Source organism: Eschscholzia californica, unplaced genomic scaffold (genome assembly GCF_041429995.1).
Source record: "Eschscholzia californica isolate CP2 unplaced genomic scaffold, dmEscCali1.0.p SCAF_5, whole genome shotgun sequence".
NCBI lineage: Eukaryota > Viridiplantae > Streptophyta > Magnoliopsida > Ranunculales > Papaveraceae > Eschscholzia > Eschscholzia californica.
In genome coordinates, this window is record NW_028238472.1 from 29,375,957 (window position 1) to 29,403,524 (window position 27,568).

At 33.9% G+C, this 27,568-nt stretch overlaps 2 protein-coding genes and 1 pseudogene across 2 annotated transcripts; all 3 read right to left on the minus strand.

Moving 5' to 3' along the window:
• Positions 1–330: 330 nt before the first annotated feature.
• LOC147538134 (serine hydroxymethyltransferase, mitochondrial-like) lies at positions 331–7,568 on the minus strand. The gene is made up of 16 exons (XM_086643842.1): positions 7,202–7,568; positions 7,064–7,114; positions 6,864–6,950; positions 6,611–6,732; positions 6,403–6,479; positions 5,329–5,453; positions 5,066–5,158; positions 4,774–4,866; positions 4,112–4,309; positions 3,798–3,902; positions 3,184–3,249; positions 2,990–3,067; positions 2,659–2,770; positions 2,454–2,567; positions 1,861–2,022; positions 331–658 (listed from the first exon to the last, which is right to left on the minus strand). The coding sequence occupies exons 1-15, from the start codon at positions 7,289–7,291 to the stop codon at positions 1,874–1,876; spliced, it is 1,560 nt and encodes a 519-aa protein (XP_086499968.1). The 5' UTR covers positions 7,292–7,568; the 3' UTR covers positions 331–658; positions 1,861–1,873.
• A 6,499-nt stretch (positions 7,569–14,067) lies between these two features.
• Positions 14,068–17,720, minus strand: LOC147538135 (oligopeptide transporter 4-like). Its single transcript, XM_086643843.1, has 6 exons — positions 16,952–17,720; positions 16,737–16,834; positions 15,531–16,094; positions 15,183–15,435; positions 14,906–15,088; positions 14,068–14,806 (listed from the first exon to the last, which is right to left on the minus strand). Exons 1-6 carry the CDS (start codon positions 17,450–17,452, stop codon positions 14,192–14,194), a joined length of 2,214 nt encoding a protein of 737 aa, XP_086499969.1. The 5' UTR covers positions 17,453–17,720; the 3' UTR covers positions 14,068–14,191.
• Positions 17,721–26,620: 8,900 nt separating this feature from the next.
• LOC147538136 (uncharacterized) lies at positions 26,621–27,385 on the minus strand (annotated as a pseudogene).
• Positions 27,386–27,568: the final 183 nt, after the last annotated feature.

Here is a 27,568-nt window from a genome sequence, read left to right on the forward strand (position 1 = left end):
ATATGATTTAATTTCCAAATTAGAAAAACACAAAATAAAAAATAATGTTATAATACTACCTCATCAATTCCTATTACATTTCTAAGTGGAAATTAAGGTTTCTTCTTCCTCCATTAAGATTTTTTTCTTCCTCCATTAAGGTTTCTTCTTGATGTTTTTCTTCCTATTATATAAACCCCTCAAAAAACTTGAGTTGAGCTCGATAAATTTTGTTCATAAAATAATTTTGTTGGTACAGATTTTTGTTTGTCCACATATTGGTTACCAAAATAATGCTCAAAAGAACTGAGGATATAATCCATTAGCCATACTGGATTTACTAAATAAATATGATTAGAACTCCATTTAGATTAATGATTCAAATCATTATTCAAATACTCTAGTAAACAAGCCAAATATCCCAGTATCTATAAAAGATCATGACATGAAAGTCAAACTGCAGACTAACTGAATTAAGGCTCTTATTATATTGCAAAACATCATCTGTTTTAATGTACAAATACATTAGTGGACGAAGTAATGATAAAACCAGTGAATGTTCTTCGACTTACAAACTGATATGTCCACAACATACATGCTCGAGTCGCCAAGCGTAATCCCAAGAGCAAAAGGAGTTATGTCTTCTTCACCTCCATTTACTCCAGAGTAAAAGCGATTCCTGTCCACAGCAAAAAGTATGAAAGAGAAAATACTATCAGAGGGTTTTTGGAAAGTTGCCTCCTTTAGCAATTTGATGAAGAGGCCCAATACTGAAGCCAATTTATCAAATGGACTATACGGTGGTGAATGTAATGAATTGGAGATGCATATGAAGTAGTCTGGCTTGGGAATTACTCCAGTGTTGGCTGTGCGGAAGCCCGAGCCAAGTCTGGCAGACCCAGCTTAGTCCTCCAAACTCTCTTATCCCCTACGTTTCTTTCTTAGTTTCCTTATTTTAGGGTAGAACATCAGAACGGTAATAAAAGGCAATATTATTTTTATGTCGCCACAAATTATACTCCCTCGGTCTCATTTTGTTTCGGTGTTATGCCTTTGATAGATGTCTAACAGTATTTTTCTACTTTCTCCATTTCATTACTAGTATGATGATATTTCCAAAGCTACTCTTTAGTTTCAATACAAATAAAAAATTCCAATTAATTCTACACTACAACCCATATTGTATTTAATGAAATACTCTAAATTAAATAAGGGTAGGCTGGGAAAGTATTTTTATTTTCGATAACAAATAAGCTCCTCTTAATAAGTTGAATTTCCCAACAGGTCAAACAAAATGGGATGAAGGGAGAAGAGGCAGCCCGAGCCCAAAGCAGCCAAAGTGGACGCTTTGGACTTAACAAAATTGAGGGCCTCGTGTTGTATATCACTTTCGAAATAATAATTGTATTCGAAAGAAAACTTTAACACAATTAAAGTTGTTGCGTAGTGGATAAGAGTATATTGATGTGCATGAGGTCAATGATTCAAACCTCCCGAAACACCATTAGAAATTTTATTTATTTTTTCTAACATACATTACAAAGGCCACAAATTGTTTTCCTGCTTGGGGCCTCCTAAATATTTGGGTCGGCCCTGGAAGGGAGCATTATTTATGTTTGCACAAACACATGCACCCATATTTATGTGGGTCTAGCCGCCTATTGTTTAGACAAGTTACGCATGATTTATTCAGATAACTCGAGCCAAGAATGAACGGAAAGCCCATCGCTTAGGAAACATGCCCGTAAAAGCAATAGAGTTAAAAGACAAAGCTGTAGTCAAACCCCTTGGTTAGAGTGGATACCAAGTTGGTTTCCACCCTCTAGGTCTCGGCTTCAAGACATGAATAATATATTACCTTTTAAAAGAACAGCTACGTACCGTGGATAATAAATCAATCCTTGTATTTCATCGTTTCTTTGTTGAATCCAATAGTTGGGAATTGTTTTGCGTACTCCTCAACCTCGTGGCGGAGCTTTGCAATCTCAGATTGAATGCTAGAACTAGTCTGGATTGTTGCCATGAAGTCCTTCAACTTTGTTCCTACATGATATGATATACCTCATATTAGGAAGTTGACCACCCATAAGTATCACATGCCAATGAGCCTATCAACTGCGAAAAAGGCAGTGTTTCTTTTCTTCTTTTCAATTTCAGATCTGAATTGACTCGGGTAAGATTTCAGGATGTTTGTTTCTTATCAGATTTCATGCGTTTGACTCATCCAAGTGGCTGACATTGGCTAAATTTGAGTCCGTTTGATGCAAACATAATAAAGTCTGAATTAAGAGTTATTGTATAAGATAGCATGAAATGATTATTGTGCCTTGAGGCCCTTGACTTAAAACAAGCCACACTCAGACTCCGATTCAAGTAATTCAGACTGGGCCAAGTCAAACTCAGATAATCAAAAGAACACCACCTACGAAACCAGACGTCCTACGCATATTACGAAACTATGATAGAAGTTGAACCTTTTTTTGTTTCAGCTTTGACCTTCAAGGCCAACTTCACGGCAGAGTCAAAGAATTCAGCTACTTTAGCAAAGTCCTCTTCAAGAAATCCCCTTGATGTGAGGGCTGGGGTTCCTGAATCATCAATGGGGCAACACATCAAGTAAAATATAGCTTTAAGATACGGAATTACGGAAAGATCCAAGTTAGAAGAAGAGGTCTCTACCCATCCGAATGCCACCAGGAACCATGGCAGACACATCCCCAGGAACAGTGTTCTTGTTGGCAGCAATGTGAACCAATTCTAGAACTTTCTCAACTCTTGAGCCATCAATTCCCTGTAAAATAAAATCCAAAGCGACACTTCAATAGATGCATTTATTAGCACAACACTTCCACAAATTTACCAGAGCCTTACTTTTTAACTTATTGTCATTTCTTTGATACTTAAGTTTATTAGGTACCGCTGATAAGACTTGTGTGCTAAAACATTTCCTGAAAGAATTATCTGGATTTGTGGAGCTAAGATCCTAAAGTGGAAAACTTTAACTTCTTACCTTATTTTTCAAGTTCACCAAGACTAAATGGTTTTCAGTTCCACCAGAAACAAGCTCATACCCCTGCTCTGTCAAGGTCTGCAAAGTAGAATTACTTAGAGAAGAAAAAATAGTAAGACGAGAAAAAAAGAAATTATGCAGAATAGGCATATATTAGTTCTGGGTGTCTAGGAGTAAACCATGTAAATATATACCTGTGCAAATCTTGAACAATTACTGAGAACTTGTTCTTGATAGGCTTTGTACTCTGGGGTGGTTGCCTGCATCACATGGTTTTCAGGAATCAAGCTAAAAGGATTTGGCAAGATCTAGAATAAAAAAAATGTTAAGAACAAAACACTTAATCTATTAATCATATATTGAATTACATAGCTACTCGTACCAAGCTCGAGAGGAACAACATCGATATAGGTCTCCTAATGAGTCTTTCAAACACATTGGCCCATGATGTGTTCCGTACATCTGGGCTGAAGCAATATAGTAGAAGCCTACTAGGTATCTTCTGATATGCAAGATGATATTTCTAAAAGCTTCAAGATACATGATAAGACGAATTTGTTGTACTAAAGGTGTTTCCCGTCTGAAATCTGAATGTTGCACATATGTATATGCTAGTGTAGCTACTTCTAAAATTTCATGAATGTTTCAGTAACAAATTTACCTCTGGGGCATAGCTGAAGATAAATGTAGTGGCCCAACAAAATATGACTAAACTCCCATGGATACAGGGAAAAAATAAATAAGAACAAAAAGAAAATGAAATACATTAATGCGCATCCAGCGGACACAGATATGTCAGACTGCAAACCTGTTTCAATGCAACTGCTAAGCCAGCAATTGTGTGATTGTGGGGACCTCCTTGGAGCCCAGGGAAGACAGCTTGATTGATCTTGTCTTCATAGTCATACATGACCTTCAAGACCAAACTAAAAGTATTTAACTTGTTGCTGTTTTTTCTCTTGACGTTTTTATTTTTCAACAAATGAAAAAACGTAAAATCTCAATTCCCTCTCGAAAAGAAAACATTGATGTCGAAAAGGATTAGATTGGGGAATAATAACTAGGCTAGAAAAGTAGGCATATAATATTTAAGCAAATGTGGCTTTTCTTTACAAAACTGACCTCTTGACCTTGTTTGTTGATCTCCTTTACCCCCTTTCTGAAGAAAATCATGGCTCCACGTGGCCCGCGAAGTGATTTATGTGTTGTAGTTGTTACGATATCAGCGTATTCAAATGGAGATGGGATGACACCAGCAGCAACCAACCCACTTATGTGGGCCATATCTGCCAATAATACAGCTTTCTGCTTATTGCAGACCTGCAAATTCATTAAAGGCTTTCTTTATTTACATGTTCAGGAAACTTACAAATAAACTGGCATGGGGAATTAAGATTGGCCCCTTAATTTCTTTATCGTATCGCGTCATCTCTATTTCAAGAAAAAAGCCTGATGAAAACGACACTAATGTTGATTGCGCAAATGCAACTTAAAGGCTCTAAAGTGGAAGTGGAAGTGGAAGTTTGAAATTGCATGTATTGGGTAGAAAGGAAGCATCTTGAGAAATATGCCCAAGATACACTTCTACTGAGCAGTGGAATATAAGATGCATTTTCAACACAGATATCGATATATAATGAGGAATTCTCCTACTTTAACGTGTCAATTTCAAAGTAATTAGCTACGAACAATCAGAATCTCAATGAAGAATATCAAGTGAAGCTGAAAAGTATGAGATGTTGATTATGCTGCCTGGATTAGTGTAGCCGCTAATCGGAGTTTACCTGACGAATACGTGCGTAGTCATAAAGACGAGCATAAGCACTGGCACCAGCAACTATCAGCTTTGGCCTGAAGAGTGTAGCACTTTTCTCCAACTGAAATTAAATTAAGATAAACAAAATTATTCTTCATTAACATAGAGTACAATTACTAATAAAAAGAATCCTTTTCTCAAAAAACTGCATCAAGTCTCTCATACAGTTCAAAAAACCTAATCCTTGAATCCTCATAGATTAAGTTCTCACTCCAATCAACTTTGTCTACAGATAATAAGATACCATGGGCAGCAAGTACCTGGTCATAATCAATGTAGCCCGTTTTCTCATCCAAACGATATGGCATTGTCTCGAAGAATATAGAGACAGCAGATATCTTCTTGGTATCAGTCTGCAGAAAAAACAAAAAATAATGAGGTCGATAGTTAGTTCAAATTAAAGAAAGAAAAACGATAAATATCTTTTTTGAGATAACTTTACGAGTGATGAAGCAAATAGGTGGAGGCATTGACTGCTATCAAGTTTATTTGGCAAAGTCTCCATGAAGAAAGATATAAGCACCTGATATCCGTGAGAGAGATGCCCACCATGAGGTAGATCAAGAGCCATGATTCTCTCATGAGGTTTCAACAGTGCAGTGTAAGCTTGAAAGTTGGCAGGAGAGCCAGAAAGTGACTGCACATTCACTGCAGCAGTAATAGTCATTAGAGTCTCAACAAACAATTACCTCATAACACTATTGGAGCTAACAGAGAAGTAGCTTATATGACATTCACAAGAGAAACCCCTTCAATCTTTTTTATGTAAGGAACTTACTTTATGTTGGAGTTTAATCAATTAATAAATATTTTGTTAATTTAATTTGAATGGTTTAATTTTCAAATCATTTACAAAATTTGAATTTGAAGTTGATCCCTACCATAACTAATTACTAGTCATGACTTCTCAAATTTCAAAATTTTGTCTCTACAAATTTAACATGTCTCTACAAAGTATTAACCATTCTGGTGAAAGGTAATAACCTTATGAAAAGTTAGTACCTTTATTACTAATTTCGGATTTGTCTTGAACAGATATAACTTTTCAAAGGTAATATCCTACTCCTATAAATAGGTTGACTTGTAACCAAATCAGAACACATAAATTAGTAGTTCTCTTTGTCTTGTTTTACAACAAAAACACTTTGCCAAATCCTGTGCTTCTTAAGTTAATCTTTACATATTATTTTGTGCAGATTTACATAAGGCTTGTCATATCCTCGGAGTCAATTTGCTCAAAACCTACAAGTATCTCAAGTGGAGAGGGAGCAAATATTGCTTTAAGGGAAATTGTATTTAATATACGTTTCAGTCTCTAATCTTCAATTATCTGTAATTTAAAGACAATTTTTCAAACACTTTAAAACTCAAAAAAAGAGGCCCAATTAATATAAAAATCTTTTAACACAAAGAAAACAGCCTTCAACTACTTTCTACAAAGGAACCACATGATGGGTTGAGTTGACTTGCAAGAATTTTAATTGATTTCTCAGAGGTGATGACAGATACACTAGACTGAAAGGCCTAGACAGACAGTAAATCCAGCGAATGTATCATATGCACATTCCTCTTAGTTTATCGCCTTACAAAATATTACCTCCCCATTTAGCCGGATCCAAACGAAATGCCTCTAGGGCTCGTTTTTGACATAATGTTTCTGCCATGTCAATGAACCTGCAAAGTGGTAGTTCGAATCAGTACTAACCGGGAAAAGAAACATAAACAAGTTCAATGAAGAGAATAACATATCAAGGAAAACCTAGAGAAGCAAGGAGAAAGAGAGAGAGGGGGGTGGTTTTTCATACTCATTTCCTCCATAGTATCTAGCACCAGGATATCCTTCACTATATTTATTGGTCATGATAGACCCAACAGCTTGCATCACTGATAAAGATGTGAAATTCTCTGAAGGAATGAGTTCCAATCCCTAAACAAAAAAAACCCCATTTTCATTGGTATTGAATTCTCTAGATGTCATATTATAGATCATTGTGAAAGTTATCATATAAGCAAAATATAAAACCTAAAAAAACGTTAAAAAAAATTAGAGCAAACTACCTTCCATTGCCTAGCTTTCTCGAGCTCGATAATGTCAGCAATTTCAGGATCTACAACCTCAAGAGGATCATTGAGCTGCTTTGGCCACTATAAAAGATCAAATCAAATACGATAAGTAAACCTAATGATTATTTTCAAACAAGAAATCAATATTTAAAGAAGGAAACAAGGATCAAACGGAGATGGATCGATTTAGTTACCAGAGCACGAGCTTTTTCCTTGTCATAAACAGCTTCGTTTGGCAAAGATGACTGAAATGATAAAAGAAATTAAAGAGTTAAAATGATTTGATTTTTCGTTATTAAAGAAGAACAAATTGAAAGTAGATAAAGATAGACCATATAACGGTGAGAATCAGCAGGGAAGAGAGGACGAATCGGCTTTTTCACGGTAGAGGAGAGCCTGCGAAGCGTCATTGCCATTGCCATCTTTCTCTCTTTCTCTCTCTCTCTCTCTCTCTTTGCACCTCTCTTTCTTTTCGTTTTCTTTCTCTTTTCTTATTCGAAGTTTGGTAAAGAGAGTTGGTGAGATACAAACTTTTGTCCGGTTCCCTGACTCCAGTCCAGGTTTGGGGAATTGGTTGGTGAAATGCAGTAAAAGAAATATGAAAGCTGATTATATGCGGGTCCGTGGGTTCCCGACATTATGCTCGTGAGGTGGGCACTAGCCAGTAGAACTCCTGATCGAGTTGATTATTTTTAGGTCATTTCAAAAACAGGAAACTCGGCACAATTTAAAAAATATACTGTATATTTATTTGAAGAAGATTAAATTTTGGTCAAAACTAAAAATATCTGTATTTCATTCAGTTAAGGATCTAGTACTTCTTTTTTTTTTTTTTTTTTGTTGAAATAGCTTATATTATATTAAACAACAAGAGTTATATTACAATACAAATTTGCAATAAAATAAGGGATATTCTTCCATGTCTGCGTTTTATTCCTCTTCCTCGCCCACTTAGCCAACTTGTCTGCCGCTTGATTCAATTTCCTGTTGACATAAGAAAATTTTACAGATTCCAGCCTGGGTATGATTTCCATTATTTTTTGTATATTTTTCTTGGATTGCCATTGTATTTCATTTCTATTTTTCTGTAAGTAATGGATCACATTAATATTGTCACTTTCTATTATTATTTTCCTGTAGTTATGGGCTAACGCCCATTCCATTCCTTTTAATATGGTTATAGATTCGCATTCCTCTGCGTTTCTACTTCTGGTTGTTGATGCGTGAGCTTCTATGTATGTTGATTCATTGTTGTGCATAATGAGGCCAAAGCCTGCGATTTCATTGATATTAATAAATGATGCATCTACATTTATTTTTACCCAGCCTTGCATTGGCGGTATCCATTTATCTTGCATCTTCTTGGTATTGTTTTGGGTATTCCTTGTGTATTGAGGAAAATTCATTATCATTGATGTTATCTGTTCTAAGGAATTGAAATATTTTTGGAAAACAATTGCAACAATTACCCTTTAACAAAAAAAAATTGCAACAATTAAGAAATACTTTTTTTTCGTTGAGAAAATTAAGAAATAGTTAGGAAGTTGAAGACTAAAGAGAATTGAGTAATCATTTTTCACCGAATAAAAAAAAAGGGAGATTTGACATTCCCTCTTTTATATCGATATTAGGATTACATCCCCGTTTTTTTCAAAACTTTTCATTTACAGACCCATGTGGATGGAAAACGTTAACTTCTAGTTAAATGTCAGTTGTGCGAATCACACATGTGAATCAGGACAAAAATGCCCTTTCGTATGATTTTGACAGTGACCCCCACTTTTGTATCAGTATTAGGACTACAACCCCGTTTAAAAAAAAACTTTTGGTTTATATTCCCACGTGGACGGAAAACATTAGTTTCTAGTTTAATTTCAGTTGTGCGAATCACACTTGTGAATCAGGACAAAAATACCCCTATTTACATTTTAATTTCCTTCTCAATAACTTCTTATTTATTATATTAATCAACTTCATCAACCACAGACAACCATTTCCTTTCATCGCTTCTTAGCACCCCTGCTGCACAACCACCATCAGAATCTTTATCTTCACAAGCCACCATCACAACCATCATCAACCTTAGGGGTTTTAGTCAGTGATCAAAGTTGTATGTCTTCTTTGGTTGATTAGAGCTAATTGAGTTAGAGGTCAGCTCATCGAAGAAACCAAATTTGAGAGTTGATTAACAAGATGATGGTGGTGGCAATAGTCGAAGATCCCCATTATTTCAAGACAAACTCATTCTGGTCCATGTTTTTGAAAAGAGGTGACTCCATTTTGGGATGTATAAGTTGTTGATAGTTCGGTCTGTGTTTTTGAAATGAGATGACTCCATTTTAGAATGTATAAGTTTTTGATACCTCTTCTCACAAAATTTCGCAAAATCATTGTCTGGGTAGTGTTCATAGTTATAGACTTGGAGATGATGAAGATTATAAGATACATTATCAAGAAAATAAGTTCAAGCAGTTTGTGAAGATTAAGATTATGCCGATGGTTGCGTAGGTCGGAGAAGATGAAGACGATGATGATGGTGGTGGCGGTAGTTGATGAAGCGAATATTTGTCTGTGGTTGATGAAGTTTATTAATGGAAGAAAAAAGAAGAAGGTATTGAGATGGAAATTAAAATGTAAATAAGGACATTTTTATCCTGATTCACATGTGTGATTCCCACGGCTGAAATTTACCCAAAAGTTAACGTTTTCCGTCTACGTGGGTATAAATCAGAAGTTTAAAAAACGAGAGTGTAATATCGATATAAAAGTGGGGAGGGCACAACTGGCATTTAACTAGAAGTTAATGTTTTTCGTCCACATGGGGGTGTAAATCAAAAGTTTCAAAAAAACGGGGGTGTAGTCCTAATATCGATATAAAAGTGGGGGTCAATGTCACAATCTCCAATAAAAATTACTGGAGCTTTTGACCAAAATTTCCTTTCAGAAAACGACTTTACCTCGAGTTATACCCAGAATAGATTAAAAAAAACAAATATTTCATATTTATTATTTCCGTCGGAATATTTATATTGATTAAACTATTCATTTGTGTTACTAATTCTTTAACTTTTTTTATTTAAACTTTAAATACATATAACATTTTTATTAGACGTCGAATTCCGATAAAATTTATATATATTAGAAAGGATAATTCAAAATCTTTTTAACTAGATCCACTTTCAACACATAAAAAGATTTAGAATAACAACATTTTTTTCTATATTTTTTCTCGCAAACTGGGTTTTGCAAATCTCACAAGCTCTTCACAGAATGCAAACTCTATTTGTAGAAGGGAAGTTCTAAAGGCGCCTCACATTATTGGTATTGAGGGTCTCATTTACGCATGACTTTATTAAAAAAAATTTGTTGTGGTTGGACGTCTATAACAGTAATGTAGGGCACCTACAAAGGTACCCTTTCTAGAAAACACTCATTTTATTGATGTAGCAAAGTTGGTTTGCAAAATGCAAACCCCGTTTACCGATCTTGAGAACTTGGTTTGAAAAATGCACACTCTGTTTGCACAATGCAAACTTTGATTTGGAGATCTTGAAAACTTTGTTTGCACAATGCAAATCCGGTTTGCATATCTTGTAAACTCTGCTTGCAAAATGCAAACTTGAACTCCTGATCTTACATACATCAATTGAAGAATGTAATCTCAGTTTACAGATATCACAAACTCGATTTGCAAATCTGGAACAAAAAAGATTGAAATTCTAAACAATACAACTCTTCATCCATAATCGAATTTTTTTTAAAAATAAATCAATTTAAAAACTTTTGAAACTTCTAGGCCTTTCATCCATATTCAAAATTTAACCAGACCTACAAACCTACAATGCATAAACAAGTTAATTAGAGAGAAAAGCTAGTTATTTTTTCGGCCTATGAAAAGGAAAGTAGATGAAGAAGAAGATAAAGAAGGTCGATGAAGAAGAGAATAAGATGCCCTGATCTGATTATCTGATATCGACCAATAAAGAGGATAAGTAGATGAAGGTGATAAGGTGATGAAGAACAATAAGACAAAAAATAAGGTTGACGAAGAGAGCAAGAGGATGATACCAATGACGAACTCAGAAAAAGAAAAAGATGGCGACGGGATCGATCTGCTAGAATAATAATAATAATAATAATAATAATAATAATAATAATAATAATAATAATAGTAATAATAATAATAATAATAATAATAATAATAATAATAATAATAATAATAATAGGAAGAAGAAGAAGAAAAACCGTAAAAATTCTAGATTTTTTCAGGAAAAAAAGTAATTAAGTTTTAATAGGTAAGGGTATTTTGTGAATGAAAAAAAGATAGAACATGACTTAATTGCTAATTAGTGATATTATTTAACACATGAATGATAAATACACATACTAATCTTGATAATTCTAGTGATTTCAAAACGTAACTTGTTTTTATAGTTATTATGAATAATATTTATGGTCATTAAGTGTAATCGTAATGCTATGGGCCTCTTTTTCTAAATTTTCTATGCTCACTAAGTGCAACGTTCTTTTAGATTCTTTAAATTTGTTGCGATTGTGTCATGCTCGTTGCTAATGTCCTAAATTACTTGCTTATTTGCACTATCTACACCGAACCGAAGTTTGTTAACAAACAATTTTGTGGTTCACCGTAATGAAGAATATAGAACATGTTCAACATTCGTTTCACGGAATTATTTTCCAACAGAACTTTTGGTTTATTTTACGCTCAATTTGCGGGAGGAGTAATCCGCATTTGGTTTATCTTAAAATCGACAGAGTGCTTCTCAATTTACTCTCATTTGGCAAGAATAAGTTAAGGATTTTAAAAAGTCATAAAAGTACTTTTCTAAGAAAAAAGCATTGTGGCTTCTGCTTTTAGCTTTTCCAGGAAGCTGTTCAATAACCATTTTTCCTAAGTTTCCAACTCGCTAAAGTTTTCTGATACACTCATAACCCCCAACCTAAGTTTATATTTAACTGTATTCCTTTTTACAAAGAAAATGCTGCATCCCCATCTGTCTCTCTCGCAGAGCGGGGCGTAGATGAGGGGGTGCGATTGGTGCGATTGCACCGGCTCCCCTCTCCCTATGGCCGCTTCTCTAAAAAATTTATACGAAGAAAATATTTTAACTTTATAGACCACTGATCTAAAACACAAATAGATGTTAGCTTAGCCGACGAGTTACCAACCTCAGTTGAAATCCACCAAGCAACGTCCAAATTTTTTTTTGGTGTTTTTGGGGCAATGGATACCTAATATGGGCTATGATGGTTTAAGGGCATGATTTATGCTAAATGGTTGAAGGTTCAATGTTATTTTTTTTAGGCAATCACGAGAGACTTCTAAGTAGTTAGTAGGTTGGGTTCTACCATGACTCTCGATGACCTATACTTTTTATTTTGTAAGTCTATTTAAGAGGTTTATATGAAAAAGTTAGACGTCAATACGAAGCCAAATATAAAAATAATAAAACTAAACATTTGCGGTTTCAATTTTTCTTACTCTTCACCCTCTTATCTTTCTCTCTCTTTCACTTCTTCAATTTAATAGGTTTGATTTTTTTTATTTATCAAATTAGTTTTTTTTTCCTTCTATTTTTCAATTGATTTTTAAGAAAAAATAAATAACATTTATTGTTATAGACTCTTTAATCATATGTTTAGTTTGTTGTATGGATACAATTATAATTCATATTATGAATTAGTAATATCTTTTAGATTCATTACTTACGCTAAATACGTCATAGTTATTTTGAATAATTATTTGGGGTGTTAGATATTCGCTAAATACTTCGTATCATGATCTATATTGTGATGGACTAAACATATTTATTAAGATTATCAGATTCTTTATAGATAATAGTGGAAATAAGTCATCTTCGAACTCGAGAATCTGAATTTGATGATTATCAAGAAAGCTCGTTTCTTATATATTTTTATAGTAGATGAATCTCGGCAGGTTCATTGATTTTCTGCTACCAAGTTTTTCAAAACTAACCCATGAGATTGTCACATAAATTTTCTCCACATGACATGAGATTTGTGAGATTTACTTTTAACCTGTTGGAAAAGATACGATCTCCTAACTAGATCCATACCCATTTCTTGAACCATTGATAAGATCATAAGAGGTTACAAATACACAAAATTCAGTTTCTCTGTTACTATAAACGGATACCCATTTCTTGATTACTAGCTTATTGCTTGATGGTCTATTGTTGGTTTGTTGGCATTTATTCAACACAGATCTGAGTTGAAGAATAGATTTGAGAGAGAGAAAGAAAGAGAAAGAGGAGGAAGAGAGAAGAAGAAGGGAGAGAGAAAGAGAAACAAGTTGAGAGATGAAGGTGGCGGCCGGAATTTGTGGTGGGATGAGGTTTGAGGAAGATAAAGATTAGGGGGCAAGAGACAAGTTCGTTAATTTTTGAGTCAAAAAATAAATATGTCTCCCAAGTCAATATTGTTGTCTTTATTCCCTATAGATTTTTCTTTATTCCCCAAGTCCACACTTTATTTTTCCAATAGACCTGGCATTATGAAACATGAAGTAGCCTCATGCACATATTGATTCTAGCTTTGCTCTATTTTGATATTGTGGTTAGAAACAAATTTCCTTTTTCTAATATGAGAGTCTCAAGTCTCTATTACTGCTCTAAACAAAAGAAAAGTCTCCATTACTGAGTATGTTTGAATATTATAAGCCTAATGAAATAGAATAAGTATAATTTAATTAATGATATGGAAGGGAAGGCCACACATGTAATTGTTGGATAAAAACAATCTTACCTCTTTTCGACAATAAAAAATTCTATTCATCCCTCCATTTGCTCTCCCCCAGTCCTCCGTCTGATGTGACGACATCTCACTATAACATATACTCTTACCATTCTCTCTTTATTTGTTCCACGGTCAAGTGATATGTTGCCATATCAGGTGGAGGGCTGGGAGAGAGAGAGCAAATGGATTATGGTGGGATGAATAGAAATTCTCATTATTGTAAGCACTTCAATTAAGTGCTAAAGTAAAAGCAACTGCATAAACTTCTTGCATATCCAAATGAGGCTAGAGAGGAAGAAGGATCTGACTTAAAAGACAGAAACCTATACTACGTAAATTTGTTTCTTATGTTTATTAGTTTCCTAATATCTTATGTGTCCATCTTTTATGTTAATTGGAATTCAAAATAGATCAGACCAACTTTTCAAAAGATCAAATTAATATATTTAGAATATAAAATTTCCCGAGTTCTTCTATAAAACAATTGCTTAAGAAAAAAAAAATCTAAACTAAAGTAAAAGTATAAACAGCAAACTAGTTGAGAATCAATAAACGGGACAACCATCAATGAAAATGCCCTTAGCCGTTGGACAAGCAGCCAAATCACACCTTTCCCCACTTGTTCCCCACCAATTGAAGCTCACATTCTCCATTGTCAGTGCAAAGTATATTACTACTCCCATGAAAGCAACTCCTGCATCTAAAGCTGCTGATAGAACATAGTTGTATCTCTGCCACCATTTTTTACGATATCGGAAAACAAAGAAGTTGAATATCAATCCAGTTACAAACCATGAGTTCATGTTCAAAGATGCTGCTGGTGGCATCACAGCTGTTCCTCCAAGTAGAATGGGAAGGTTAATCAAAGAAATCCATGATTGTTTTGGGAATATCTTGTGAAGTATGAAAACCACAACTGGACCTAAAGCACCCAATAGGAAGAACCAGTTGATTGCTCCATAGTTTCCTAGTGACCCGAAGATCCGTTTTGGACCAGCTAGACCCCAAATGACGGATGCATCGAAGAATACCCTGTCACTTGGGCATGTCCATGGGCTATTTTGTGGTAGTAAGTCATCTTGGCATATGTTATTGATAGATGTTAGTAGCCACCAAGCTACTCCTGTATTGATTGTTCCAGCTATAATTGTCCCAATGAACTGTCAATAAACCAAAAATGGTAGAGTTAAGTAATGTTTTAAGGTAGAAATAAACGAAAGAAAATCTCGATCTGATACATATTTCGATTAAAAATATACCTGAACTAAGAACATTGATCTTGGTGGGATCTTCATGTAATGGCCTAGTTTGAAGTCATTGAGGAAGGAGATAGCTTGACTCATGCTTATATATCCGTAAGTCTTGAAGCATACGTTTGCTATGGGTCTTCCGGGTAGTATAATACCCATGAGATATTCTGTAATGATGTTTAGTCCTGGGGTCTAATGAAACAAAAAGAAAAGGAAAAAAGGGTTAGACGACTAGTGAGATTGAGAAATAACTATGTTAGATATGGGACGAAGGAACTAGACAAACCTGATTCGTGGTAGCAGTAATGATGCTTATGGGAAGAGTGAAGATTAGGGCAAGTCCACACGCAAAAATAAGCCCCCACCATGGCATCTGAACTTGATCTTTGAGGAATATGCATAGTCCAAGAGAGACAATGACGGTGGCTATAAGTAGTACGTAAAACCACCAATTTGGTATTTCTTTATACTTCTTCATCAACCTTGTGTGAATATCTTCTTTTCCTTTATAAGAATCACGAAATCGTTTATAGATCTCCCTGTTCATATAAACGAGCCATACTTTAGATTGTTCACAAGCATAGGAACGATGATATATGACAAGAATGCATAAGGATCGAAAAGAACTACTTACTTTCCATGAAAGAGCATGACATGAGTGAGGGTAGCTGCAATGGTAGCAAACCCGAACCCATAGGTAAGAGCAAAGAATGTACTTAAATGAATACGCCCTTGTGCTTCGTATTGTGGCAAATCCAGCTCAAAGTTGTCGTTAACAATGGCAGAAACATTGTATCGTTGACCTTCTGATGTAAATAAATGTGAAGAGAATAATGGGAACGTCTTGGCGTTGTATAAGTTAATTCCCCAATAAGAAATAGGGATAACCATATACATGACTAAAGCATAACCAACGAAGATATTGAGAGTGGCAAAAAATGGGCTTATAAGAGGGCTGCCCATGAAAGAAGCTATAGCGGACCAGTCCAAGGTGACTGCACCGAGGCCAAGTCCTTGCATTCCTGAACCAAGTTGATGGGCTAGGACTGATTTGGGGAAGGCCCAACAAACCCATGATATGCTGGTTAAGGTTGTGAATAGGTAGCCTGGAAACATGTACCAACAGAAGCTGCAACCAAGTGCAATCAGGAAGAATTTCCCTCTTGACATACCATTGTCGTCTTTTTCGTGCAGAGCCCTGCAGATTTTGCAAATCACTTTTAAGTATCGAGTCTTATACATTAGTACTAAGATTTATTCTCTTTTACAATATACACGAAAACAAAAGTAACACAATCTCTGTGTTTTATTAGTCAATAGTGTATAAAAGTTGATTTTAACTAATTGAGATTTTCAATAGCTAGTTGATGAAAGTACGTTTAGCATAAGGGTGTAGTCACTCAAATAAAAGTACAAGGAAACTCTAACATCTGAACTACCTAATAATAAGAGAACCAAAAGGTGAGCTCTGAGAGAATTAGGCCGTGACCCCGTCTATGACTCTCCGAGCAAGTTCTGTTTTTTCTTCATTGTATAGTTACCTAAACTATTAAAAAAGGTCAAACACAATTGACCAAGTCAACTAATTTCGTACTACTCTACGTTATAGAATGTTTAGTGACGCCCATATGTGGAATATAAATTTCTTGCGTGAACGGAAAGAACTATTCTCAAACTATTTTTCTTTGAGGCAACCTAATTGAAGGACCCAAATCTAAATACCTAATATGGGGAGATTTGGAAAAATTAGGGTTTATCCTTTATCAGATTAAAAGAAAACAGTAATCTTCAATTTCAAACATAGAAAATAGTCCTCAGAAATATATAACCAAGAAGATACCTAAATAGAGAAACTTGAACAAGTGTAGAAGGCCACCACATCTGAGCAGGAGTCACCACATACTTCCTCATAATTCCAGCCCATCCATATCCCAATACCTAGAAACCACCAAAACTGTTAATTAAAAAAAAACAAAAACAAAATAGTTGACCTAATAACACTAGTGAGGACAAAAAAACAAAAGAACCCTAATTAAGTAAAAAGTAATAAGTTACCTGAGTAGTAATGACAAGAATCCAACTAGCCAAGAATGATATTTTCCTCTTGTAAAAAGCTTTGATTATATCAACTATACCAACAGCATAAGCTGGCCCATTACCAAACCCACTTCCAGCATTAGCAAATATAGATATAAGTACATGTTCTTTCATGTTAAAAGGCCCTGGGTTTAAAGAAAACTCTCTTGATCCAAAACCAGGTATATTAAACTTAGTAGTTGGTAAGATTTTAGCCATTAATCTACCTAATGGAAGAGTAGCAATCTGAACTGTGATTTGGGTAATTACTAATGGTTCAGTTCTATAAGAAAAGAATTGATTCAAGAAAGATAACAGTATGCATGATAGTAAACCAAGAAACCACATTCTGAATGTCCATACTGGTAATGTTGGATCATCTGTTTTGCTTACTGTTAATCTTACTTCTTCTATTGGTGATTCTTCTTCTTCTTCCTCTACTTGTTTAAGATCTATATTTTCTATATCCATTGCTGCCATTGTACAACTTCTAAAGAAAGAGAGATAGAGGATGGATAATGGGTTGGATTTGGTTCTGCTAAGATCGTGATTTAATTTATTTATATAAGGGTTGGTTTTTTATCCGTTTTGTATTGGGTTAAGGAGAAGAATCCTTTTTTAGTTATTTATGGATTTTGGAGTTCTATTCTGATTCTTCTTCTTCATGTCGGGAGGGCCCATATAATTCCGAAAATAGAGAGATATATGGTTGGAAGATGGTTATCTACGTTCAATTTCAATGTCACACGACTTTATTGTGGAAGAAAACTGGACTTATAGTAATAGTTTCCTACTCTAGAGTCTAGGTAATCAGTTTTTTTTGGCCAAAAAAGGTTTCAATAATTATGTAAACTCTCTCTAGTAAAATGTGGGATGTGAAAGAAACTTATGGTGTGTATGGATGACGGAATCATGAATCCGCGCGTCTTTGGGATTCATGAATCCAAGTAATATTTTTTGGTTTGTTTGACAACTAATAAGATTCCTATGATTTATTATTATTTAAGTATTTTTAAACCCTTCTTTAGAAAAAATATTGAATAAACATTGTTCTCGAAATTTGTTTTTCCAATCGTTTCATTTGAAAACTCTCCGTTTTATTCGTAATTTTTTTTCGAGAACCGTTTCTTAATTTTGTTCATAAACCATTTTTTTCGGTAACCGAAATTTCATAAAACTTATTTTTTCACAAAAATCATTTTTTCTCTCGAAAATCGATTTTTTCACAATTCGGGAAAAACAATCTTTATGAAGCAAAAAAGTTTTTATAAAATTTCAGTTATCGAAAAAATAGTTTTTGGATAAAAAAATGATTTTTCGGTAAAAATACGGATTTGGAGGAAAATTTTGGAAAAAAAATTATTTGGGGAAGAATCAGTTTTCGGGGGAAAAACGGTTGTTGGAAAAATCGAATTTTGGGAAAAAATCTTGAAGGAAAAAATGATTTTCGGGAAAAAAAATGATTTTTGAAAAAAAATATGATTTTTGAAAAAAAATATGATTTTTGAAAAAATAATATTTTTAAAATAATTATTTTGTAGAAGGAAATATTTTTTTTGTTGATTTTAAGTTTGAAATTTAGGTTGATTAATCCAAAATCCTAGCAAATCCTAGGGGGTAGGGAAGGATTTTGGTCTAATACAAATTTTAGAATTAGGAATCCATAGGATTCAAGAGTCTTAAGATTCTTGGTAGCCAAATAGACCAAGGATTCATGATTCCTACCAAATCTCACTTTTGTTAGAAATCCTGGAACAAAACACACCATTATATTTTTTAAACTTTTTTGTATATATCTCTCAAGCAAACATTAGTTCCAGGGCATTGATACATCATGAAGATTTGATAAGCACGATAACCTTTAATAATCCAAATTCAATAACTATGGATTCCACCTCGTGTAGAAATCGAATCTGAGACCTTCAGTGTTTTTGGAATTTATGTCAACACTATCAACCAATTGCGCAACCAAGTGTTGGCAGGTATTTGCAATATTAAACCGTCAATAATATTTTAATTTACCCACGTCCCTGAAATGCGTATTTAAATATGCCCATTTTTAATTGGTTATTCGTCTCACCCCTTCAACAGTCACAAACTTTACAAACTCTATATAATGGGGAGGGTATATTTTTTTTAGAACTCACCCCTATGTTTAATGGCTAAGATTACATTTACCAAATTTATCTCTAATAGTTAAGTTATAGAGTTGTTCGTGCTCACCGGTCAAGGGTTATACACTCGTCACCTATAAATCTGGTCAAAAATCCCAATAAATTTTTTGTTTAGGTGAAAAATGATCACTCAATTTTTCTAGTCTTCAATTCCCTCATTATTTTCGTAAGGGAAGTTTTATAAGGCCTCCCCAATTTTGTTAAAAGGCCCCCCCATGAACTATTTTACTTGTTAAATTATCACTGAGGGGAGGCCTTTTAACAAAAATGAGGAGGCCCTATAAAATCTCCCTTTTCGTAATTTGCAACTATTTGCAAGAGATTTGCAACTATTTACAAGAAAGTTGCAACTGTTTGCAAGAGGGTTGCAACTGTTTGCAAGAGGGGTGCAACTGTTTATAAGAGGGTTGCACCTGTTTTGTAAAAAAAGTTGTAACTGGTTGCAAAGGGGTTGCAAGTTGCAACTGCTCGTAAAAAAGGTTGCAAGTTGCAACGGCTTAAAAAGGTTGCAACAAAATACACATGTTTGGATTTTAACTACAAAAGGTAGGTTTTTAATTGAACAAAACATTACTATTTCTTTTTACTAATTCTTTTTAAATTTGACGTTCAACCCAATTTCTTTTATTATATTTTTCCACCATATTTTACAAAATCTGAAGCCATTACTCATATTTATTGGCCCTCTTTGGGTCCTTTTGCCAAGGCTTTCTTCAAGTATTCTGCATTCTCCGGTCGAGGAAAGGTGTTTCCTTCAACCTCTTTTGAGTTTTGTGTTCCTTGATTTTGATAGTTTAGAGCTCTTCGGTCGGAGTTGGATGGTGATTGGGCTTATCCTATTTTTTACTTTATCAAGACATTTAGTAGTCTCTTTGAGTTCGCCAATTTGAACTGCTTTGTCCTATGTACCTGTCATAGACAACTTGCAACAATCATTTCTAACTTCCAGGAGTTGTTAATTTTGTTAACAACATGAAGATCATTATATTGCTTTAGACAAAACGACACAGAATCGTATGTCAGGGTGTGTTAATCCATTTGTATCGTTGACGTATCACTTGCTTCATTTCAAGCAAAGTTAACATGGTAAACATTTGCTTACACTTTTTAATTCGTGGAATACCAGTATGGTTTAAATGATACATGAGTACTCAATCATTCAGAGTAAGTCTTATTTAATTCAAGTCTGTTCCAAGCTTGAAGCGTTTATGTTCATGTGGCACCAAAGAATTTTTGCGAAACTTGTTTTGAATACAGTCACTCTTTTAGGATTTTTAGCATACATTATACTAACAATATACTGTTAGAAAAATTATTATCTTCAATAAACAAATAAGAGGTGTGGAGATTAGAGGCTTGAAACGTGTACTAGGTACATTTTCCTTAAAACATTATTTGTCCCCTCTCATCGAGATTACTTGAAGGTTACCAGGCAAATTGCTTCCCAAGATATGACAAACCTTTATGAAATTGCATCAAGTAATTAGTGAAGATTCCACGACAGGAGCATAAGAACATGATGATTATGGCAAAGATATTTGTTGGCAGAAAAGCTAATATAATAATTACTTTTCTCTCAAAATCTCTACACTTTTGATATATGTTGATCACACAAGTCAGATTTGAGAAACACTATTTATATAAATCAAAAGACATCTATAATGAAAGGTTATATCTTCTCCAAAAGATAACTATTAGTAAATAAATTTGAATTAAAACTATTATTGTGAATAGTCACAACTACTACAAATCTCTTTTAACTTTTATAATATTTATTTTATTAATATATGTCCAAAAATTCCAACAATCCCCCACTTGGACAGTTATTAATAAAATATCTTTTGCGAAAGTAAAGATAGTAGTATTAGTGCACAAAGTATGGTATCTTTCGATTTGAACCATACCTTAGTGTAAGTGCACGGAGTTTTATCAAAATTTCAAGTAGCTTGTAGCTTTGAACCAGTTATTCCTCGTGATAAAAAACCGGTTACACCACACACAATACATTTGTTCTTTTGCTCCACACTTTTCTCGCTTAGCACTTATATGGCCATGTGCTTCTTGGTTTCATGAACTATCCTTAGATAAACTCTAAATCTAGTGAGAGGCGGCGCCACCCCTAAGTTCACATAGTTGAAGTTCTTTCAGTATCTTTGCTAATTTAGAGATACTTGTCTTTGACTGAACTACATTAAGAGTTTTAAACTCAACCTCAGCTCGTAGCAACCAACACTTATCATCCTAGATAGGGTCAGATATAAATTTTAAGTGTTGAAATTAGTCACTTATCAACGACTTGTTGTTACCCATTGAATCTAAGACTAGTCATTTCCTAGTGTTAGATTGGGTTGCCGTCAATGATGACTTTTATGTAAAGAGTTTCAACCCCATCTCTCTAGATGTAAATTATAACGTACCTCTCGTCAGAGGTTTAGTAAATCGATTTACTAAATGATCTCAAATATAATAAACTATAATTCCATCATGTTAAGTATTTCACGTTTAATATTATAGACCATGTCTAATCTTCTCATTATTTCCTCTATATGCATAATCATATTTAGATGAACATCGATGCTAGAAATTGATAACGAGTTTCACATAACAAAAAGATTCCAAATACCCCCACACTTTGAGTATTTGTTTGGTATTCTCTCTTTTCCGAAATCAGAGATGTAAAGAATATCAAATGTAACATTAATTACTAACATCCTTCCCTCGATATTAGGTCGGCCGCCCTAATATCAAGAATGTTAGTACTTTCGTAATACGTTTTTAATGCTATGAGAAACGTAATTGTTTAATGTTATGAGAAACGTAATCGTGTCAAATATCTTACACAAATTTTATCAAACCCCACTGTTTTGATACATTTATGCTACATATTTTATACAAACAAATTTACCTCTAGGGATAAACTCACATTTACTTATAATGAACCATTATCCCAATTTTCTTATTTCGCAACTGAGAAAATTGCCTTTGCCTTACAATATAATAACAGAGATCATTATAGTTTCTGTCAAACCTCTCATAGAAGTTAAAAACCCGTTTTTTTTACCACAAAAATTAAATGACATTCATATCTAGGTTTGACAGGAAAAACAACATTGATATCCAATTCAGAAATTAATTTATACATATCAACAACTTACACAATTTTGCACTACATATATAGACTCATGGCTTCAATTAATCACAACTCACAATATCAGATTGATTACGCTAATATCAAACTACTGAAAATTGGATACAATCTCAATATTATGAGAAATTAATCTCATATGGAATATCTTATAAAAATTATATTAACCTGCACTATTATTTTCTTCTGTTCATCTAGATTCCTCAAGAACCGTAGTTCAAAACATGACGATTAACTTTCTAACCCCCACTATAAATTAACATCTCATGTTGTATTCAGTTTCACATACAACATTTTATAATGTTGTTCTTTTTATCTCATTCTCGGAATACAAATCATTCTACATCAGGCATGTCACATATGATGAGATAAATCAGCAAATAATTTCCATATAAAAGAGTAGAGGGGATACAAAATCTCAGCAGTAACCGTGTCTGAGATGGATACACCCATTAATTTCTTCCTTTAAATGCAAGTTTAACTTTGAAGAAATATCATGCATCTATTGAGTATTGGTTTGAAATAACATTTATAATATAAATGAAATTTATTTTTCAACACTCCAGCCGTCACATTCTAAGAAAGCAGAAAGCACATGGTAGTTTTAACTTTAGGAATCCGTTACTCATAAAACGCATGTATAGAGTAAAACAAATAATGCTAACAACTATTGTATAATAAATCAGGCAGTATAAAGCATTTTGTTCATAACTACACACAGAGGGCAAACAAGTATACATACTCCTTATTCATCCTACATATAATAAAGATGCAAACTATTGATTTACTTTTGTCTGACTACTCATTTCTCATGACAGCACTCGATATCTCTTCGTGTTGAAAAACTTAAATTTATAGGTTTCTTTATAAATGGTAAGAAGAGACTCCGATGATAAAGTGAGGCTGGCTTTTACGAAAATACCACATTATCTTTAGAATAATAAAAAAGATTAGGAAAAGAACTTACCCGATTGATGTGCGTTGTTATCTTCCTCTGAAACATCTCAGAGTTTGGTGCAAATTAACTAATAACTTGGAAGAAGTAGTTTCTTCTTCACAGATTTCTAAATCATTCGACTAAAACACTCAAAATGATTTAACCCAAAATAAACACTTCCAAGCATCCTCTACAAACCATTCAAATTTATGATAATCGAAATAGTCTCTATCTCCAACTCCAACATAATGCTTTAAGATTGTTAGAAAAATTATTGTCTTCAATAAACAAACAAGAGGTGTGGATATTAGAGGCTTGAAATGTGTACTAGGTACACTTTCCTTAAAACATTATTTGCCCCCTCTCATCGAGATTACTTGAAGGTTACTAGGCAAATTGCTTCCCAATAGGTGACAAACCTTTGTGAAATTGCACCACGTAATTAATGAAGATTCCACGATAGGAGCATAAGAACATGATGATTATGGTAAAGATATTTGTTGGCAGAAAAGCTAATATAATATTTACTTATCTCTCAAATTCTCTACACTTTTGATATATGTTGATCAAGCAAGTCAGATTTGAGAAACACTATTTATAGAAATCAAAAGACATCTATAATGAAAGGTTATATCTTCTGCAAAAGATAACTATTAGTAAATAAATTTGAATTAAAACTATTATTGTGAATAGTCACAACTACTACAAATCTCTTTTAACTTTTATAATATTAATTTTATTAATATATGTCCAAAAATTCCAACATAAACATGTAGCACGTTTGGTTTATACTAGCAATCATTGTCTATTCATACTTCAAGTTAATACAGTTTATAACAATTAAAGGTTTTTTTCAAACATTTCGTCGATGCGCTTCCATGCATAGGTTTATTCCTAATTGCCATTGTTTTGAGTGCAATATCGTATATTTCATGTCTAGCAAGCAAATAGGATATCATTGATGTGTGTATCACACACACACACACACACACACACACACACACACACACACACACACACACACACACACACACACACACACACACACACACACACACACACACACACACATATATATATCCACCCTCTTAATTTTATTTTTAGTGAAAATAATGAACTAATTATCAAGTTAGAGAAGCATAACCAATATGAGTAAGAGTTACTCCATGTTTCTTAAGCACTTGCTTCGTTCTTTTGAGATTAGACCTTTATTCGAAGAATTTAGTTATAACTGAAGAGTTCGGTCTTGCCTTTTGTCAGAGTTATTCATTTTTTTCTTGTTACAGTGTCCTGCATAGCACCATTCTAACATGGTATGTCAAGAGTTAATGAGGCAGACATAAAACACCTTATACGTAAGAATTTTAAAGGAAGTGTTGGCCACAAGCTCTTTTCATTGAGGGAGATATAAGAGACTCCCTTGTTGTTTATTTTCGATACCATTATTCGATAATGAGAATTTTTTTTCTAACTTATTAGCCTTAAGTCGTGCCAAACATTGAGTCAGCTTTCAGTAGTTGTCAGCATTATAGTATAAAATAATTCTAATGTTATGCTTAATTGAACAAGAGGGGTGTTTGATCGCTCAGTTTTCAGAGCCTCCAACTAGCTTGGCCCGCATTGCGTTCCTTCACATGTTGGTTTCTATAAAGTTGTAAAGCTTTCTTTTTCATGGTGATATTAAAGCCGGGATCCTTGGCTTGAGTCATGTTCTTTGGTCGCTAAAGCGACAAAGTGATAGAGTTTCAACAATTATTGGATTTAAAGGGAGCAATGTCCTTATCAGGCATTTTGTTGAACATCAGTCGAGTTATTTTCACACTATTTGTGTGTTAATCCTCCCAACCTAATAGCTATAAGAACTTGAAAAGCATTTGTCGAGGCGAAACCCCCAAATGTTTGAAAAGTTCCATAAATTAATTAATAAAGCATGTATTATATAGGAAACAAGAAACTTCCCTCGGAGTTGTTATTGGATCGATTATCTCCAGTTGGAGTTGACCTCAAGTAATAGATTAGGCAGAATTGTCCCTCTTCAAATTGGATATGGAACACAACTTTTGCCACCAACGCGTGTTTGACCACTTTTAGCAGATATGGTTTATCTTTCCTACTGAGAAGCATCAACAATGGTGAAGAAAATTTGGATGGTGCAGTTGGTCTCCTTATTTATTCCCTGTGAATTCACCATTGTTGCTAGCTATAATTATCATGGTTGGACTCCATTGATGATGAGCAGATTCAAAAAGAACATCAACAACATTACTATGAGGATAAGCCATTGATTGTATCAGAAAGTCCGTTGAGGTTTAAATCTCCAATAACTGGAATTTAAGCCAGTTGGACCAATTTAATCAGTCCAAGCAGCTAAGAGCATCTCTAATGCAACACTCTAAATATAAAATCTGTACTTATGTCGCATTCATTTGTCCAATTTAAAATTACACAAAATCAAAACAAAACTTATAAAACTAAACCCGCCTAAAAAGAAAAAATCGAGTAGTGTTTAGGCGGGTCGAGAACACAACTTCGTGAATAAAACTCTGTGAAAGGGAATAAAATCGGTCAACAAAAGGCATTGATTTTGGTAAGTTTTCCTTCTGGATTCTCTGTAGATGTCTACAAGCAGATTATTCTAGGGTTTATTCAGATTTGTTGCTCTTATTTTCTTTGTTTCAGAAGGGAGAATAACAAGTAGCTAGGGTTTTCTTGTTGAAGGAAGAAATTTAATTTTTATCCCATTTGCTGTGTTAATCTCAAAGTGGGAATCATCTCAGGTACCATCAACTTCTTCCGTAATTTTGTTAAGATTTTAATCGGGTTGGTTTTGTATTTGATTGTTCTTTTACTGGATTTGTTCATCTTTTTGTTGACTTTTTTTAATCATTTTTCTTTTACCTCTTAGTACTTCGGAATACATGAGTAGATTGAGATGAAAATGAATATCGACAACTTTTTAGTTTTATTAAGTTTGTTCTTGATACAAAAAGTGGAGAAATATCAATGTTATTTATATATAAAAAGGGATAATTGAATATGATTACATCCTAACATTCAATTAGGTTAGATTTTTGCTTATGGTTATTAGATTCTACCAAACTCATGAAAACTGATTACAAGTAGAACTTGTCTTCATCTCTTCCATTGTCACTAATGCAGCAAGTATATTTTTCAGTAACACTACTATACTTCTAATATCCTTTTCTTTTCTTATTCCTTCTTCATTTTCCTCTTTTAATACGATCATTGCTTCGATGGTATTCTCACATTCCTTACCAAGCTTCGAGATGCAACGAGTCTTGAAGAAAGGTTCTTCAAACACCTTTTGTATGAATCATATTTGAATCATGTTGTAACTCAACATGGGTAACATTTTCATTTGTAGGCGGCTCCTAATCTTCGGGGTCGATTCCTTGATGATGCCCACCTTCAATGATCATATTATGCAAAATGATACATGTCTTCACAATATTATAAGATCCTCCACCTTCCACATTCGACACGGTCCTTTGATAATATGACAGCTGCTTTGCAACACACTAAATGCACGTTCCACATCTTTTCTTATAGCTTCTTGTTATCTAGCAAATAACTTCTCTTTGACATTACATGGATGAGAAATAGTTTGAATTACAATAGCATATTCTATATAAATTCCATCCGTCAGATAATATTCCATATTATAACTATTGCCTTCTACTTCAAAATTACATGATGGAGCAACTCCGTGTACAATATCATCGAATAATGGAGATCTATCAAGAACTGGGATGTCGTTGTGTGTACCTGCCATGCCAAAGTATGCATGCCAAATCCATAAACTTTGTGATGCAACAACCTCGAAAGTAAGTATAAGAACTTTTTTGAAACCATTTGTTTGTGTACCATGCAACGTTGTAGGACACATCTTCCAATGCCAGTGCACACAATCAAGACTACCAAGCATACCTAGGAAACCTCTATCTTCTCCTTGTTTAAGAAACATTTTAGTATCGTCTTCGTTTGATTTTCCCAATTAGTGTTCTTCAAAAATTTTAATCATAGAATCACAGAAATGTGGAAGACTTTCAAGTGTAGTGTTTTTCGCCAATTTGTACATATTCATCAAGAATATCAGCTGAACACCCATATGCAAGCATGCGAATTGCTGCTATCATTTTTTGAAGTGGACTTAGCCCCTTCTTCCCAACTGCATCAACTTTTTGAGTAAAGTATTCATTATTTTTTCCAACTGCATCTAAAATTTGATTCAAAAGATTGATATCCATTCAGAAACGACGACGAAAATGTTCACATGTGTATTTCGAGTCCTCACCTTTGAAGTAGTCTTTAATTATTAT